This window comes from Oreochromis aureus, linkage group 12 (genome assembly GCF_013358895.1).
Source record: "Oreochromis aureus strain Israel breed Guangdong linkage group 12, ZZ_aureus, whole genome shotgun sequence".
Lineage (NCBI taxonomy): Eukaryota > Metazoa > Chordata > Actinopteri > Cichliformes > Cichlidae > Oreochromis > Oreochromis aureus.
In genome coordinates, this window is record NC_052953.1 from 10,449,372 (window position 1) to 10,465,345 (window position 15,974).

The 15,974-nt window shown below is 39.5% G+C and overlaps 1 protein-coding gene across 1 annotated transcript in view; it reads right to left on the reverse strand.

Moving 5' to 3' along the window:
• aacs (acetoacetyl-CoA synthetase) overlaps positions 1–14,167 on the reverse strand; it is a 40,141-nt gene extending 25,974 nt beyond the window's left edge. Inside the window, exons 1-8 of the mRNA XM_039621253.1 lie at positions 14,029–14,167; positions 12,890–12,993; positions 12,076–12,196; positions 10,714–10,827; positions 3,446–3,543; positions 2,704–2,818; positions 2,374–2,455; positions 2,134–2,287 (exon numbers count right to left, since the gene is read on the reverse strand). Coding sequence (XP_039477187.1) covers positions 2,134–2,287; positions 2,374–2,455; positions 2,704–2,818; positions 3,446–3,543; positions 10,714–10,827; positions 12,076–12,196; positions 12,890–12,993; positions 14,029–14,167 — 927 coding nt within the window. The remainder of the gene's footprint in view (positions 1–2,133; positions 2,288–2,373; positions 2,456–2,703; positions 2,819–3,445; positions 3,544–10,713; positions 10,828–12,075; positions 12,197–12,889; positions 12,994–14,028) is intronic.
• Positions 14,168–15,974: the final 1,807 nt, after the last annotated feature.

A 15,974-nucleotide genomic window follows, 5' to 3' on the forward strand; every position in this document is an offset into this window, starting at 1 on the left:
GAGCCCATCCTTACATAGATACAGGTGCTCCAAGTATTCGTGTGTTTGTGTGTGCATATAGTCTTTAGCTGGACTCAGCTGCCATACCCATCCTTTGGTGCGTGCCATCTTGTTACTGACAGCATGTTAACAGAGCCGTAACAAAGCAGAAAGCACAACAGTACCCAGGCTAATTGGCTGAGCCAGAGAGGACTGCCAGCGTCACAGTACGAAATGTTTTCACCAACGCATTACTGTCCAATTATCGGCTGCAAGGGGAGAAAGGGAGGGGGGGGGACAAAGGAAAGAGAAGGGGACAGAGTGAGAGACAATAAGGGAAAGAAAGAAAAGGAAGCTATACTGTAGGAGAGAGAAGGGAAAGCAGAGGAAAACTAACCTGATGAGAATCTTAAAAGAAGAACTTAGAAAAAGGAATGCAAGTTTAGAGTATAAAACCAATGTGAAAGGAAGGTGAGAGAGTAAAAGCCAAGTTGGAAACAGCAAAAGGAGGAAAGGAAAAAAAAAAACTGGGTGCAGAGAGGCAAAGTATGAGCCCATTAAAAATCAAATTGAATTTTTTTCTTTTTTAAGAACCGCGCAGCTGTGTCTCAGGTGGTAGAGCGGGTCATCTACTAATCGGAAGGTCAGTGGTTTGATCCCCAGCTGTCAAGTTGGCCTTGGGCAAAATACCGAACCCTAAATTGCTCTTGATGCACCCATCAGGGTGTGAGTGTGTGCATGACAGCTAAAAGCCTTTAAAGAATAAAGTGCTGTTGGAATGTGGCCTGTAGTGTACCTGAGCCCTCAGTAAGAATGCTCTTTACCTTTCACATTCTCTCAGAGTATGCTTTCCATTTCTTATGGTCCATATGCTGATCCTAACTCACTGTTGTATTCTTATGTCGCAATTATTTTATTACAAGATAACTGAAAAAGTCCTAAAAAAAAATCTGTTTTTTGGGGGAGACTTCCCTCAGACAGACAGAGTGCAAGACCAACTGTTTAGTGAAAATGCCTGAATGCATTTGTTTGAGTGGGTTAAACCATTTGAAATGGTGAGTGCTCCAGCTTTCAAAGTCCAGTGGTCTTTTTGAAATCAAATATTCTTCTCACACTATCCCTACCTCTGATGTGGTGTGTTGCAGGAAAATGTCATTCATGCACTCTCTGGAGAGCAAGTAACCTTTTCTAGGATCTGCCGATGGAGGTCTGCTGCCATCTTGTGTTGGGAAGCGGAATGAAACAGCAGACCATTTCAGCAGATGTCTTACTGGAACTGCTTTGTTAGGATACTAAAAGTGATCTCAGTAAGATGTTCAACAGCATTAAAAAAAATTAATTAATTGGATTAATGCCCTTTCAAAAAAGAACAATACAGATAAGACCATGAAGTAATCTCCACTCACACAATGGATATCATAACATTAAAAAGCCTTCATATTTTGCTAAGTCATAAAAACAGGTTTTTCTCATATTAAACAGGATGTGTGTAATCAAGGAAATTTTATTTCTATAGCACACATCACAAATCATCCAGCAACTAAATGATTTTTTTCCAACTTCTGTTTTCAAGGTCGGGAATTGGCTTCAAGACTCAGCATAAATGAGAAATGCTTTCAATGTTGACAAGATGGAAATCCAGCAATCCATAATTTCATGACAACTGGGCATCAATCTGCAATCTGCTGACTGATGCGACGATGTTTCACTAATGATGATGTGATGTTTTACTAAACAAATGCTTCCTTAAAATTTTCCCTATTTGTCTTCCTGAAAATATGAATCTAGTCTTTTAGAGAGGATCAGACTCTTTACACATGGGTCAGCCCAGGAGAGCTTTGCAAACAGATGTGACCAGAGTGGGTTTTTTCTAAGTAAGTGAGACAGCTGCCTCTGCCTCTACCCCTTGTGGAGCAGTAACAAAGCATGAGCTACAAAAACAGCAATTATGTTTTATGTTATACAAGGACAAACAAGCATACACAGTAACCCATGGGCTTTAATCAGTGATGGCATTGTGATTTTTTTATTATATAAAGTTATAAGCAGTGTGTGTGTGTGTGTGTGTGCACGTGTGTGAAAAATACTGTGTATTTGTGTATTTAAACTAAAGTCTTTTAATTCAGAGCAAGTGCAAGCCATTGAGTTTCTTACCCCAGCAGAGTGGACCATACATTTAGGAGCTCCTGTGGTTCCAGAGGAATACATGATGAAAAGAGGATGATTGAAGGGAAGCTGCTCAAATTCCAACTGAGGGAACTGGTCACCCTCGCCACGCCCAGATGCCAAGAAGTCATCCATAAATACACTGTGGGGAGAGTAAAATAGACGTAGAGCATGTCTCTTTTTGTTTCTCAGTTTAAAAACAGTGTCATTTTATTTACAGACACACACCTGTTGGGGATTTTGGAAAGGTCAGTTTCATGTTTGGTGCGAGCGTAAGGAATCACAACAACTTTCTGCAAGTCTGGCAAACCTAGAAGAGAGCGCGAAAAAGGCTAAAGTTTTATGTTCTCTTTCACCCTCAAACATAGTTAAAGCCAGCAAGTTGCACAGAGTAATGTCAGTGTTATGATCATGTCATTAATTTCTAATTATTGTCAGTATATATATATATATATATATATATATATATATATATATATATATATATATATATATATATATATATATATATATATATATATTATTTGCTAAATGTCTTTCTCCAATATGAAAACCAACCTTTCACAACACTGATTAGCTTTTCCATGTGGTCGTGTGTTTTCCCATTGTACACTACAGCAGCAACAGAGAAGATCAGTTTAGGCTGAATTTGAGAAAACCTGTCAAGGACGCCCTAAAAAAAAGAGAAAGACAGAGTTCAAAATTAGGAATTTAATTAAGAACAAATATATAGAAAACCCTTATATCTGAGAAAAACACACACCTTCAAGAGAAAACAAACAAACAAACAACGCCCCCCCCCCAAAAAAAACCCAAAAAACTCCACACATACACACTTTCAAGATAAACCTAGAATAATAACGGAATACAATAATAAAATGGAATAATAAAATACATAATAAAATAAAACCATTTTATAACAAAAAGGAAACAAGAGTGGAGCAGAATCCAAATCCACAGGTTATTTCATGGTAGCAATGGTAATTCTCTGATCTGCCAGTAGGGGTAGTAGAAGATCAAAACATGCTGAGACCAAAGGCAAAAAAAGACTCGGAAAGAAATCTTAAAGGCAAAGTCTACTCCCCGATCCTCCAATAAGAGCTGATGAAAGACCAAGAGGAAATATAATACAACAACCCTAATACTACTACGGGTATACTACTACCTAACTTACATCCACAAATATATAAACTACATCTAAGATTAAATACAGCTGGTTTATTACAGCTTTAATTCAGCAGAGGAAAAAAAAAGTCAGACTCAAACATATATAAATTAAGAAATAAAGGAAAGTCCTTACATTGACTCCAAAGTCAACAGATGTTGAGCTCCAAATAGCTCCAATGCTGGCTGCGGCTAACATTGCCTCCACTGCATGGATACCATTGGGTAGGTAGCCTAACACGGGAAGGGAGAGGAGGATAATACAGTTCAGTGCAGAATTTTAAATAAAGGTTTCCTTATTAAAAAATTAGCATGAATATGATGACTTTTAAAAATATAAAGATATAGAGTAGTAAATAATAGAGTATTAATAGAAGTAGTAAAAGTACACAGTAACTCGTTTAGAACACTTCAGAGCCAGAATGCACATAGATTAATCAGATTTCAAAGCAGCAAAAATTTGCTTTATTTGTCAGGCTCTGTAGTCATATGCTATTCAAAAGTAGTACAATAAAACAGCTGTGCTTTTGTAGTCTTATCTGTAGTCATACTGAAAAAGTTCAGTAGGGGGGAAACTTAAATGACAGAATCTTGGAAAATATCAAAGAAACGAAGAAGAAATACATGTAGAGAGAGAGACAGTGAAATAAAACAATCTGGATACAAAGAAGAGCGAGGAAATACTCAGGAATATTTCATTCTTAACAAGTTGAACTGAGACCATAACTACTGTCTTGCAGTGACATATTCCTGGATCAATAAGTGAAATGGTGACCAAGGCAAGCAAGCAAACAGAGAAAAGTAAAGAATAATTAATAGCAAGGTGGGCGATCGTGGCTCAAGAGTTGGCAGTTCGTCTTATAGTCGGAAGGTTGCTGGTTCGAGCCCCAGCTCGGACAGTCTTGGTCGTTGTGTCCTTGGGCAAGATCCTTCTCCCTACCGCCTACTGGTGTTGGCCAGAGGGGCCGATGGCGCGATATGGCAGCCTCGCTTCTGTCAGTCTGCCCCAGGGCAGCTGTGGCTACAACAGTAGCTTGCTTCCACCAGTGAGTGAATGAATAATGGAATTGTAAAGCGCTTTGAGGGTCTCGAAAAGCGCTATATAAATGCAATCCATTCTTATTATTATTATTGGTAATTCTTTCATAGAGTAAACTTAAATTATAATTTTGACCTTGCAATGTTACAATGTCTCTAAGCTTATTATACACTTATAAGCTTATGCTGTGCCAATAACACATATATTTTAGACAATTAACTAATAAGTTGCTAATATGTTGCTGATTCAGCACAGTCAGACCTTTCTAGCTAACCCTGTTTTGTGTTTTTGGGACAATCCCACTGTAAACTGTTCAAATTAACTTCCCTCCAGCCTCCAGTCATCATAAAGGGGCGATTGTGGCTCAAGAGTTGGGAGTTCGCCTTGTAGTCGGAAGGTTGCCGGTTCGAGACCAGGCTCGGACAGTCTCGGTCGTTGTATCCTTGGGCAAGACACTTCATCCGTTGCCTACTGGTGGTGGTCAGAGGGCCCGGTGGAGCCAGTGTTCGGCAGCCTCGCCTCTGTCAGTGCGCCCCAGGGTGGCTGCGGCTACAATGTAGCTTGCCATCACCTGTGTGTGAATGGGTGGATGACTGGATGTGTAAAGCGCTATACAAATATAGGCCATTTACCATAAAAGTTCCGAAAATTACCAAATCTACTGCATTTGATTTTTGATTGATCAATGTTTCATTTGAGCAGGAAAAAAGCTAGATCATTATGACATGCATGACAAAGTCGTAATAAACGCATGACTGGAGCTACCATGCTACCTTTAAACATAGAGCTGTTCATAATGTGTCTTATCTAAACTAATAAAGCATAAAACAACTGGTAGTTCCTGCTAGACAAGCTGACTGGTCAAAGGCAAATAGCAACTATATTGATAATCCCTATGTATAAATTGATTTTTATGGTTATTATGCATACTCTTGCTGCAACAAGGATGCTGATACTGCCTGATAACATCTTGGGCTGACAGATCACCACCCTGCTACGCTGGCTCCTAGACTAATATCTCCTTACCTTGGCCGGGAGCAAATTACGTCACGGATCGTAATCTTACTACCAAAACCTGTTTGACGGCCTCTGTGGCTGTTATTATGAAAGACTAATTTGTTACACTGTGAGAGTATTGCTTACGCATCAGTATAACACACTGCCCTACCAGTTTATTCATGAATGCTAAGGTGTCAAGTATACGTGCATGTTGGCAATGAATAAGAGACAAATTTCTCCTCATGTTGACAGTAAGCACTTTAGTGTGATCCAGTTATTTAGCCACATTGGCTACTATAATTCGATAATGTTTTTTTTCCTGAAACAAACAAACAAAAAATTAAGTAAATACCTACGTAAAACTGAAAACTACATACTGAGCCTGCAAGGTTTTAAATAAGCTGGGAATTACTGAGTGAAGTGATTCCCAGCAATGACCCTTTTTTAAGTTTTAAAGTGCTTTTTACATTTATTTTATTGCATCAAGGCTTTTTGACTTTGTCAGGAGTCTCTATTTAAACTTTATTTAAACAAAACTAAAAAGAAAAGAACAATTTCATTAAATTATAAAATCCTCTGGTGAAAATTAGGACATTTATGTTGTTGGGGTCTGTTTTGAACCAGTTATAATATAACGCTATAAAACAATAAAAGTGCTAAAACTGAAATCATGAACACACTCTGCTTACCAACACTGTCAGAGAGAAGTTAGGGGCTTCTCTATTTACCTGTTTGCCTCCTTCCCTGAACAAACAGCCCCCTTTATCTCCACTGCCTCAATGAAAATGGATTTTAAATGAAAGCTCTGGATCATATCTTCTGCATCAACAGCATAGCAGTATGGATGACCCTCTTTCTGAGAAGGACGATGATATAGATAAATATAGATACATCTGATAAGGAGGTAACAGGTGCTGAAGCTGCTCCTGCTTCTGCTGAAACATACAAATCCAAAAGTGGTTATATCTTTTGGAGTCCAGTACCTCCTGGCTTACATGGCAGGGCAACTGCTGCAAATGACCCCTGGCATTACCCAGTTTGCTGTGACAAGAATAAGTGACACCAAGACGTGTTTTGATCGGTTTATGCCATTGTCACTAAAGAGAGTCATCATTGCTATCACAGACGTTGGAAAAAAAAAAAAGTAAATGGCGACATTTGGAATGACAGTGATGAGGAACACCTGGAGCCCTATACTGGTGTTCTTCTTGCTAGAATGTACAGATCCAGCAACAACAAAACTGATAATCACTGGGACACATCAACAGGCAGAACTATCTGGTCTTTAAGTTTGAGTTCATTATCCGTTTCCGGGTCCAAACTCTGCTTCAGGTCCCAAAGTCAAATGAACACCGCGGCATCACTGAGAGTTACAAACTGTCTAAATTCTTTCATCTTTAATAAAATGATCAGTGTGGCTGCTCTACCAATCAAGTTTAACATCCAGGCATCCACGAAAACAGAATTTATGTAATTTAACAGAGTTAGAAGTTAGCAGGGAGTTAGCTCGCTAGTTTTCACCCAAACATACCATTTTCTGACTGAGGGATTTCTGAAAAAATTAAAACATACAGCTCTGATACTGCTTCCGACATAAATGAAGACAAAAAACTAAACATCAGTGACGTTGTGTAGGGTTACTGAAGTTGGGGTAGCTGGTCTATAATGATGTGCTACATGGTGGATAGCTACACAGCTATGGTAAGCATTAATATAAACACAGTGAAGCATGAGGATGAATGCTAACTTTTTTCCATTCAGTAAAAGTTAACGTGAGGGTTCCCGATGGTTAGGGACAAATGCAATTGCATGGCAGGAAAAAGATGCTGTAAACGGACTAAACTTCAGTCAGGAGAACAACTGAGATAATCCATCCACAATACGAAGTCAGTCATTCATTTACTGCTGCATGGGCTGGGCTGTAGTTACATCGTAAGGTTTTAAAAACTGAGCTTTAAAATGAATAGTGGTAATAAAAACCGAGAGAGGCCGACAATGATTACTGCCTTTTTAGGGGCTTGTTCAGATTAAATAGAACAAGATACAAAGCATTAAAACATATTAAAAACACAACAACCTTAATAAACGCAGAGTAGTTTGGACCCAGAAGCAGGGTTCATACATCATCACTTACAGACCAAATTTCCCAGGAACAATATCACTTCAGACCTTTTGAATAATATCAGGAGTCCTCAGATTTTACAACAGCGATACTAGAGCAACATCTGACATAGGGATATATGGAAGAGATGGATCCAGCTCCTTTCACTGATGTTCAACCCAGGGGCAGAGGTGACAGTAGATGAATGTTTTGCCCCTTTCCATGGAAAATGCTCCTTCTGGCAATACATGCCCAGCAAGTCAGGCGAACATGACATAATGTGATGTGAACCAGCTATGCATGGAATTGAAGAGTACTGGAAGTTTTGGAAAAGGCAAACCTGTGAGTGTCATTCCTTGAGAAAAATAAAGGAAAACGTCTAGTCCTTGATATGACTACTGGACTGCAGGGGTCACAATATCACATGTAACAATTTGTTTGCCATCTATGATGTTGGACAAGATCTTCTCAGGAGGAAACGTACCATGGTGAGCAAAATAAAAACACAACAAAGCAAAAATATTTAAATCTGAGCTGCCCCCTTTTTTTAAACCCTTTTCTTAAAGTAAATATGCATGAGTCAAAACTGATCTGTAAAACCAGAGATGTTACTATAGTTAACAATAATAAAATAAAAAATAAATAAAACAAATTTTATTTTAGAGATGTGATCTAATACTTCTCAGTAATAGTAAGGCAACATAAGAACCTTTTATTTTTTTAATATTAATATTAGTATTAAAACCAACCAAATTAAAACCAAACTTTTCTTGGACAAGGAAGTCTAATGGGGGTAGCCAATAGGTAACAATCAAATTGGATGATAAACAATTTCTTTTTTAAACCTTCTGTTCCTTTTAGCTTAATACATAAATGCAACTACTGCTGCAATTGCTATAACTGAAACACACGTATACTCCGTATACTTAGTTTAGTTTAAGTATGTGTTTAAATAACACAAAAATCAAAAGAAGTAGCGGCTGAATGGTGGTCAGGCAAGATAGAGGCTTCTTAACAAGGTGTAGGATTATGCTGAAGTTAAAGGGACCAAGGAGAGCAATGAAAAGCACGTGAACGGGAGAATACATGTGTATGTGTGTGCGAGTTTGGCCCAGGGTCCACTACAAAGCATGCCAGGCTTCATCAGCTAAGTGCTTATATATCTCCTGGATTACAGACACTGACAAGACATTTCAGCTACAACTTGGGGGACAAGGACGTTTCTGTCTTAAACACACAAACACACACACACATTCGTGTTTAGACATGCGAGGAAAGTAATTGGGATAAAGGAGAAAAAAGGAATGATGTAGCTGGTCTCTCTCCTTTTCCCTGTTTCTCTAGCCCCCCTCTGCCTTTCTCCATCCTTCTCGTCTTTCTAATGAGATTCCCACAGAGAACAGGTCATTTAGCTAATGGATCTCCCTACCGCAATATTCATCTTCCTTCTGAACACACATAGCCAGAACCTTTCATATACACCGTGACCATTCCTCAACAGACCCAGCTCAGAAACCAAACAATAAGCTCATAAACAGTCTTAGAGATTTACCACGTTGTTGCCTTGTAACAAAAGCAGAAACCCCTCCTTGATTTACTTTATGACTTCGGATTCTAGCACCCTACTGACGATGGTCAGAATATTTTTTTATACATACTAAGATCTGAAAAATCTTAGTGTAACTGAACTCCCTGATAATACCACAGTATAGACATGTCAATAGACACTCACTTCATTTGTCACCTGCATGTCCCTGACATCTCCCAGTCTGCCACATCCCAAACATCCCAAAGGTGCTCTATTGGACTCAGATCTGATCTGATGTGAGTACAGTGAACTTACTGTTATGTTCAAACAGGCTTAGATTTTTGAGCTTTGTAATATGGTACAATATCCTACTGGAAGCAACCATCACATAATGGGTACACTGTGGCCATAAAGGGATGGACACAGTCAGCGACAATACTCAGATATGTTCTGACATTTAAACAATCTTCTATTGTCCAATTTTTGTGAGCCCGTGCAAACTGCAGCCTCAGTTTCTTATTCTTAGCTTCCTTCTTAGACAGGAGTGGTACCCACTGTGGTCTTCTCTTGCTGTAGCCCAGCTGCAGGTTCCACATTTTCACAGATGCTCTTCTGCATACCTTTGTTGAAATAAGTGATTATTTGACTTGCTTTGCCATCAGCTTGAAGCAATCTGACCAGTCTCCTCTGACCTCTCTCATGAACAAAGCATTTTCACCCACAGAAGTGACGCTCACTGGATGTTCCCTTTTTCCCCCCTTTTTTTTAAAGACCATTCTCTTTGAGATGGTTGTGTGGGTGAATCCCAGGAGATCAGCAGGTTCTGAAATACTCAGACATTCTCAGGAATACCTTCTGGCACTAGCAACCACGCCATGTTCAAAGTCACTTAAAACAACTTTCTTCCCATATCTGATGCTCAGTGTGAACTTCAGCAGGCTGCCCTGACCATGCCTACGTGCTGAAAAGCACTCAGTTGCTCCAGTGTGATTGGAAGATTGATTAGATATTTGGTTTAATAAGCAGTTGAACAGATGCACCTAAGAAAATGGCAAGTGCCATGTCATTGTTGGATTTTTGTCACATACCACATAATGAAACAGACAGTGACTGATAAGGCTCAGTGTTGTGAACCATGCATCACCTTTAAAGTATGAACCCACTGCAGGTGAAGAAATCATGAACAATTCTAAAACTTTATGGTGGCAAAAAAACCCAAAACAAAACAAAAGGTAATCTCATTATTTAATGATACTCATCTGGATCTTGTAAATGTAATTTTTTAAAATTAATCATAAGTACTACAACAACTATAATCAGACTGGAATGATGCTGATAATAAGTTCGCCACACACCAAGTTCACAGTCTGTGCTTGAAAACTCCAACGTATCTAATCGCCAGATAGCCCAGTGTATGTTTCCGCAGCCAGCAGCAGACTCTTGACTCTATATGAACAAACTTAATGGTGGTGGCTGGAAAAAAACCAAGCACCTCCCTATACAAATATGAACTTTGAAAAAATAAATGGCACCATTCAGAAAGAGGCTGCAACCTGAGCCAGAACAGCCAGCCGACCTTACCAGTGAGTACATGGAACACACTGACAGAAGTAAGGGATGAAGTGAAGAGGTTGTAAAGGACAGGAGTTAAAGGGAAACAAACTAACACATCACAGTGAACTAAATTATGAGCTATTAACCAGCGTGTGGCTACCAGGCTTTAAACACGAGACTCACCTACGACCCTGTCTCCAGTCTGGACTCCCATCTTCCTCATGGCTGCAGCAAACAATGCAACATCACGCCTCAGTTCTCCAAAAGTCACCTTCACAATTTCCTCATTTGCCTCCTCTGATAGATAAAAACACAGAGTAAAATTAAGACACCTAAACAGAAACAAAAATATATTTGTAAAATCCAAAAGGTTAATATGGAAATCAGTAAAAAGGAATTCAGTCACTTGATTTTTCTCTGTTGGTAATCAATTTGTGAATTGACGCTCCTATCTCAGGTTGTAACATAATGTTGTTTTGTTGGATGGCACTTGTGGCTCTCTTATTACACAAAAGATGTGTTTTGATATTGCTGCAATAAAGTTGCAAGAGGAAGGGTGAACATATTGCAGGTTTATCAGCTTCAACAGCATTTTTCTCCCACTGGTTGAGTTTAAGCACTAAAAACTACTTGGTTAGGTTTAGCCCCTTAGGTTAGGGTAGAAGAAGATGATCATATGCCACTTTGCACCTGTTATCCTTCTCATTTAAAAAAAAGCAAGTTGGTAGTGACAGCACAGTGTATCTGATGTCATAACCTGGCATCTCGCACATTGCAGAAAATGAAGTTATATGGGAAAGATAAGATTTTTAACAAAGAAAGAGCAACGTCATCCAGTACCACAGACAGGAAGAGTCCTCTTATCTCTCTAAGTAATAGTTTACTGACATTTAGAGGCTGCACAGCATTGTGACCGATGGGGCTTCTTATAATTGTGTTACAGCTCCTGAGGGAGCTTGCACACAGGAGCAAGGGCCCACTTTGCCTCATATATATACACACACATAGCAATAAAAGCAGACCTATCCATTATTACCTGACAGAGAACCGTTAATCTAATAACAAAGTGACGTATGAAGCCTCATGCACAACAACGCATCAATCCTGTGCCCAACTACTCTCCCAACTCTGCACTAAAAAAAAGCTCAAACAAACATGAAGATTAAATAAATCAGTAAGTAATTACAATCTGTGTGGCACAGGGAAGAAAAACACAAGAGACAGCATTGCACAATTAGTGGTGGAAAAAGCATATTAAAATTCACCATTAAAAGAAGGACTAGTAATAAAAACAATAAGAGCTAAAAAACTGAACAGAAATCCAAACATTATATGAGCGCTAAGAGATATGTTTATGATGGAGAATAAAGAGAAAATGAGTGCCTTGTGGTGTCATTTTAAAAAATTCCCATTAACATGTGTGGAGTTGGCTCCAGGATTAGGGAAGTTATCCCCCATTAAAGCATCATAAAATCAGGTGCAGAACTGTCCTTTTTAATTTCTTATACCTTCATCAGCACAATATACCCTTAAGTATATACATACTTGCAGCGTAGAGAGCCACTTTGTCATGGTCTGCATGTTTGAGCAGGTTCTCAGCGTAGTTGAGCTGAGCCCCTTTAAACCACTCGGGAACATCTGAGATGCGTTTGGATACATCCACCACCTGATAAAAGCACACAGCAAAAACACACAGAGGGGAGTGACACATCAGAGAAGCTCTGATGCTTTCTATCGTTCTCGTGAAATTGCCCAGACAATAATTTTCCACAACTGCTATGCTCTCCTTTTCTGCTTTTTACTGTATTTGCAACAAAATTTAAGAATTAAAAACAAAATTTTAAAAGTAAGATAAACAATTTCCTAGAAAACTCCGAGGCAACACTGGGATATAACAGTGCAGCCCACAGTGCATGACTGTAACAAAATGCTTGATTGACTGGCTAATTGTTTGCCTGTCCTCTATTTATTGTCTGCTTAGACAAAGGAGTGAAGAGGAAACATTAACCATGTGTACAGAAGGGGCGTGTGAACTACACACTACAGTGTGAGACACTATTTATTACCTCACACACCCACGTGAGAGGGTATATCCTGGAACTAAGCAGCATTAGGACGATGAAACAGGAAATTAAATAATTATCGTTATTTAAAATTGCTGAACCCTTCTTCATTTCTAGTTGGGTTTTCAGTTTAGCATAACCATTATATTGATGTACAGTAAAATATTAAATACTATATGTTTTAGTGACCTAAACTGTTTAGAAATGTAGTCTTTGGCTTTAAAACTGGGATAAGAAATACACACATTTCTCTATTCCCATTTTTAGGTTATGACATACATGAAGGTTGGACTCACCTCTTCATATGGCTTTGAGCTCACGACTCCACAAAAGCGCCAAACCTCTCCCCAGAACTCTGGGTAGGAGTCCACTGACCACTGGTACAGGTCACTGTAGTTGGCTAGAAGACAAAAGATTGGTCATTATTTGAGAACAAAAGTTTTCAATTACTATTGTAAAAATAAAGACTGTAGAGATCAGAGCAGACATTAGTATAAGCACCCCTTAGGCCAACTGAAACATTTTGATATGAAACATTTTGGCATCTCTTCTTTCCTAAATCCTTACTCAAAATAAAATTGCAATTTATCTGGGAAAACCTTCAGCAGAGGGAAGTGGTCCTTATTCCTGACAGCCAGATCTTTTTATTTACAGGAAAAGTTTTGCTCTCCATGAGATCTACTTAATCACTATAGGAATGTAGGAACACTGCAAGGATCAGAACACCTGGTGAAATTAGGAACACCAGATTTAAGAAAATAGAAATGTGGATATCAGCACGTTGAAAATAGGATGATACTATTTTTATTGTTTCAACCACACATTCCCTCCGGCTATCTACACTGATGCACCAATCCTTCTATCTTCGTCTCCTCTCTACTTATTCATTAGCCGGCTGACCATGTTTGTCAGCATTCCTTTAAAATCCTGTTTCTTTAAAATGTCACGGTACTAGAAAGACAATTAAAACAGGCCGCTCTCTTCCATCCTGGCAGCTCTGCAGGCGCACAGTCTTTCAGTTCCGAGCTGGAAGTAATCAAAACATGAAACCACAGGCTTGTAAACGGCTAATTACTGAACAGGGAGTGGTTGAGTGGTTGTAAATCATCCTTAATAAAACTCTTCTAAGACAATAAATTCGTAGATTTGTTTATGCTGATTCACCGCCTATACATGTTCTTTACATGTGTTCAAATGGTAATAAGCTAGCTTGAAATGCTCCACAGCAAGCCATCACTACACTGTGCCGATTGCGAGGTATCGTACTGCCTTTAAAACATGAACTGACACATAGCAAAAGGGAGAGATGCTGCTCGTTTCTGTTTTTCTATCCAGCTGAGTTATGCAGCTTCGTAGGCACAATAATCCGACTTGTATTCTCTCCAGCACACCTACTCTGGAGCCTGTCTGGCTCCCTCCCTCCGACCCCACTCACCCAGATTAAGCCCGTAGTCCTGGTTGACCTGTATCCTAAACTTATCCATCTGTGTGTTCCTCTTAGAATCCGGGTACCACAGAACCTTGCTCTCCATATCCATAATTTTCTCACTCTTTCCTTCCGTGTCTTTGGACATCTTTGTCGAGTCCCTTTGTCGCCTGTCAACAACGAGTTAAAACGAGTCCCGAGCGTCTTATAAAAGCTAAGTGCTCCTGAGGTGACTGCTCCGGATAAATTAGATCACAGGCTAGCCTCTCAGATTGAATGGCACCACACTCCAGTGCGTGACAGTTAGCTACGCTCACTGTCAGCGGAGAGCGTGGAGCTGCCTAGGAAAACTGAGAGGCCACGCCCCGGCGTCGTCACGTAGCAGAGCAAGTTCGGTTCAAGATCGACTTTGGTTGACAAGTGTTTGACAGTGTTACGAAGAATGCAAGCAACAGTTCCTAATTTGTTTCTTTCAGACGTCACTATAGGCATATATGCACACTTTTAATCCTATAATCTTAAATAAATAACGATGATTCTGAAGAAGGAGGCCTTACACCTGACCAAAATATAATATTTTTCATCAGTACATGTTAAATAAAATGTTGATATGATGCAAATATGCAACGGTAACAAGCAAATTCTGTAAAGAGCAAAATATTGGAGATCACCTGTAATACATCAACATTAACTGACTGTATTTATCAGACTGCCACGGTCCTTCTGCTGTTGTTCATGTTTAATCATTTACATTATTGTGTTGATATTTTTTTAATAATGCTGGCAGACAAAATTCTGATGCTTAATGAGATGATGAAGGAGGTTGAAGAGAATCAGGAGAGGTGGAGGTATGCACTGGAGAGGAATTTAAGTCACCTTTTGAGAGCCAGCCAAAGATCCAAGGAGTAAAATTAGTAGAAAAATTATCTTAAAGCCATTAATTCCACCATTCAAAGCAATAGACAGTGCTCAAGAGGGATACTGAAGAGACAATGGGCAGGGTGGAAGATGAGTGTCAAGGGGGATTTGTGATAGAAGGATAGCACCAAGGGTGAAATGAAAAGTTAACAAGACATACTGAGACCTGCTATGGTGTATTGTTTGGAGACAGTGTCACTAACAAAACAACAGGAAACAGAGCTGGAGGTGGCAGAGATGAAGATGTTAAGATTTTGTTGGCTGTGTGCAGGACTGGGAGAATTAGAATTGAGTATGTTAGAGGGACAACTCGGGTTGAGCAGTTTGGAGTTGGAGAGGCAAAGCTGACCACCACCACTGGCCCTCTATGCCTGTTTTCATTAAAAGTTATCATTCTTTAACCCGCGCACAAAAGCTACGGTTGCAGAAATCTTGAACATCTCCCGCACGCAAAGCGAAGGCTTTCGATTGGTCCTCAGCGCACTGGCTCCACATCAGCCGACGGATCGCTCTATGTGGGAGGCGCATAGCTGTCAACGGACTGGCGTCTAGGTTGCTCAAGGGAAGGCTGTCTGTTAGGTTCACGGTGTGGTTTAAAAAGCATGTGAGCCAGTCAGAGAGCAAGAATGTAGGGGTCCGGTTTGAGGGGTGTGCCCAATTAGAAACGAGAAATAACGACCCTCCTTATTGCGTGGTGGTGTCATCCAACCTTGTTTTCATTAAGTGATGGAAAAGCTACCATATAGTTGTATCATGTCCTGACTGTTCTAGTCTAGATTGCATAATGTACCAACAGTTTTTTTCCGTTACTACATTAATACTAATTTGTATAATGATATTGATCCCCCAAGCCCAAAATGAATTGTAATCCACTGATATCAATCTATAGCCTTAAAATATCCATGTACACATGATAGTGAGCATGGAGTCAAAACCTCTAGTTCCCTTTGGAGTCACTGAGTCCAGATTATAATACCAAAGGCCTCATGGCCTTTCTAACTAGAGAAATATAGAGCCAACAAACACAATAAAATACT